At 36.5% G+C, this 3,123-nt stretch overlaps 1 protein-coding gene across 1 annotated transcript in view; it reads left to right on the top strand.

Annotated features, from left to right (window-relative positions):
- Positions 1 to 3,123, top strand: part of Pmar_PMAR009908 (hypothetical protein) — a gene marked incomplete at both ends in the record, with an annotated part of 3,953 nt that overhangs the window by 690 nt on the left and 140 nt on the right. The window contains 8 exons of the mRNA XM_002783949.1: positions 1,144 to 1,286; positions 1,529 to 1,598; positions 1,647 to 1,801; positions 1,854 to 1,975; positions 2,021 to 2,087; positions 2,506 to 2,679; positions 2,747 to 2,801; positions 3,103 to 3,123. Coding sequence (XP_002783995.1) covers positions 1,144 to 1,286; positions 1,529 to 1,598; positions 1,647 to 1,801; positions 1,854 to 1,975; positions 2,021 to 2,087; positions 2,506 to 2,679; positions 2,747 to 2,801; positions 3,103 to 3,123 — 807 coding nt within the window. The remainder of the gene's footprint in view (positions 1 to 1,143; positions 1,287 to 1,528; positions 1,599 to 1,646; positions 1,802 to 1,853; positions 1,976 to 2,020; positions 2,088 to 2,505; positions 2,680 to 2,746; positions 2,802 to 3,102) is intronic.

Genomic DNA, 3,123 nt, shown 5'->3' with positions numbered 1-3,123 from the left:
CAAAACCATACTAAAGTGCTCACACGTCCCTATGGAGCAGCACACACGCATATATGAAGTCAGTGGATCATCCTAATCGGCCGTAGAGCTCCCTCTGCGGTCTGACTACTCATGCAATTGCAAGAAATCCTGTACATTTCATGCAGTTGCATGTACATAGTGCCACTGTAAGGTATTTAGTGCTGGATTCAGGGCCAGCCTTGAGTAATGGACACCTTGTCAACTGAAAGTTGATGTGTCCAAAGAAGCGCTTACGGTTGAATGTTGTTCACTTTGCAAGTGTGTATTCAAACATGAATGTGTATTATCAATGTTGAATGTTGTTCACTTTGCAAGTGTGTATTCAAACATGAATGTGTATTATCAATGTTGAATGTTGTTCACTTTGTAAGTGTGTATTCAAACATGAATGTGTATTATCAATGTTGAATGTTGTTCACTTTGCAAGTGTGTATTCAAACATGAATGTGTATTATCAATGTTGAATGTTGTTCACTTTGTAAGTGTGTATTCAAACATGAATGTTTATTATCAATGTTGAATGTTGTTCACTTTGTAAGTGTGTATTCAAACATGAATGTTTATTATCAATGTTGAATGTTGTTCACTTTGTAAGTGTGTATTCAAACATGAATGTTTATTATCAATGTTGAGTGTTGTTCACTGCTGACTTAACATCAATTTGTAGGGCTTGAAAAGGCCGCCATTCGATGTTCTCTACTTGACATAAACCTAGGCATCATCAATAGAAGAGGTCATCAATCTTCCTGCTCTTGCAGTCCGCATTCCAACTCTTTAATAATCATCATATGGATGATCTTAACAACAACAACAACCGGACGGCATCATCATCATCATCAACAACAGCAGCAGCAGCCGCCTTAGATTCCCGTATGCAGTCTCTTCATCCTCCTCCTCCTCCCTGTTCTCAACAACAAGAAAAAGGTTCGTCGTCGTCGTCGTCGTCGTCGTGCTCAATTGATGAATATGATCATGAGGGGCAGCAGCGCGAGGAAGAGGAGAAGATTATGATGAAGAGGATGCAGCAGCAGCAGCATCATCATCATTCCTCTTCTGATACGACGACTACCAAAGACTTACTTAATAACTCTACTTTGGAGTTCTATGAATATGGTGGCTTAGCGATGCGGAAGAATTATCTGCATAAACTAGGGCTTATCGGTGGTGGTGGTAATAGCAGTAACAGTAGATCTACTCGTAGTAAGACTAGTAGAGAGGCACCTGGTAACCAACAGGCAACATATATACAACAACAACAAGAACAAGTAGAAGAGGAGAAGAAACAGAGTGGTGGAAGGGGAGGGAGTTTATCATCAAGATCAGGATCATCATATCAACAACAACAACAACAACAACAACCATCATCAACATCAACAAGACCTACTACTAAGACGGAATTTACATTACATTTTGGTAATAGTCCGCAGCATTCAGCTGATGACTTTAGAATGCAAGTAATAGTATTACCTCCTATAATTATTATTAGTAGTACCATCCTTATTGTTAGTATTTGAAGAAACTATCATATACTGGTGTATGGGTACCACAATCTCAGAAACCTCCACAACATCAGACAGGTAGTAATAATAATAATTACACTAATAGTATTATTATTAATAATGTAGTTATAATATTTGATTGGGATGATACATTATTATGTACATCCTATCTCAATTTACGTGTTGGTCAACAACAACAAGATGATAATAATAACAAAAAGCAGCAGCAAGATACTTCTAAAACCCTGCAGAAACATTTATCCAATATATCAGCTACTGATGTAGTAGTATTAGTAGTAGATTATGTGATATTATTATTATTCCTTCGTACAGGCTAAGTTACTAGAGATGGCTATGGCACATGGTGAGACATTTATTATTACAAATGCTATGAAGGGATGGGTAGAATATAGTGCTCGTAAATATGTACCACAACTATTACCAACACTTAAAAAGTAATAAGGAAATAACGATTATATTCATATCGTTATTATCGTCAGAGTAAGGATTATATCAGCTCGTACTGAGCATGAAAGGCAATACCCAGGTGACTATCATCAATGGAAGGTAGTAGTGGTGGTAGTGGTAGTAGTAGTAGTAGTGGTGGTAGTAGTAGTAGTAGTAGTAGTAGTAGTAGTAGTGGTGGTAGTAGTAGTAGTTGTAGTAGTAGTGGTAGTAGTAATAGTAGTAGTAATAGTAGTAGTAGTAGTAGTAGTAGTAGTAGTAGTAGTAGTAGTAGTAGTAGTAGTAGTAGTAGTAGTAGTAGTAGTAATAGTAGTGGTGGTAGTAGTAGTAGTAGTGGTAGTAGTAGTAGTAGTAGTAGTAGTAGTAGTAGTAGTAGCGGTGGTGGTGGTAGTAGTAGTAGTAGTAGTAGTAGTAGTAATAGTAGTGGTGGTAGTAGTAGTAGTAGTGGTAGTAGTAGTAGTAGTAGTGGTGGTGGTGGTGGTAGTAGTAGTTACTATTCTTGTTTGAGATATTCTAGCAGATATCAGCATTTTTATCGGTTCGACAAGCATTAAATTCACAAGTGATAACTAATCTAGTATCATTGGGTGATAGTAATATAGAGATGGATGCTATTCATGTGATGGGAAATGAGTTCTCACAAGCATTAATAAAGACTATCAAATTCAGGGAGAATCCATCACCAGATGAATTGGTAATAATAAAGAGCAGCAGGCATCCAATTAATATATGATATAATTGGTGTTGTTATGATATTTCAGGCCAAACAACTAGAATTAGTATATCAGAAGTTTGATAAAATATTGGTTAATGCTCGTAATTTAAAGATATCATTAGAAAGGAAATGGGTGGTACCATCAGCAACAGCAAGGAGGAGTCCATCACCGACCAATACTACTACAACCTCTACTACTACGACAACTAATAGTAATAGTCCTACTACTAACACTAACACACAATAACATAATCATCATTATTATTATTATTATTGTTATTATTCTTATCATCATAATCCCATTTCTACTACATAAGCATTTCTGTACCGCACCATCTCTTGTTATTTGTTATTACCCCTTCTTATTCACGTCCTAATCATCATCATCATTAGTAGTAGTAGGAGGAGGGAAAGTCCTGTTAT

The sequence above is a fragment of the Perkinsus marinus genome (assembly GCF_000006405.1).
Source record: "Perkinsus marinus ATCC 50983 genomic scaffold scf_1104296935396, whole genome shotgun sequence".
In the NCBI taxonomy this organism is placed as follows: domain Eukaryota; phylum Perkinsozoa; order Perkinsida; family Perkinsidae; genus Perkinsus; species Perkinsus marinus.
This window is presented reverse-complemented; position numbering and strand designations above follow the sequence as displayed.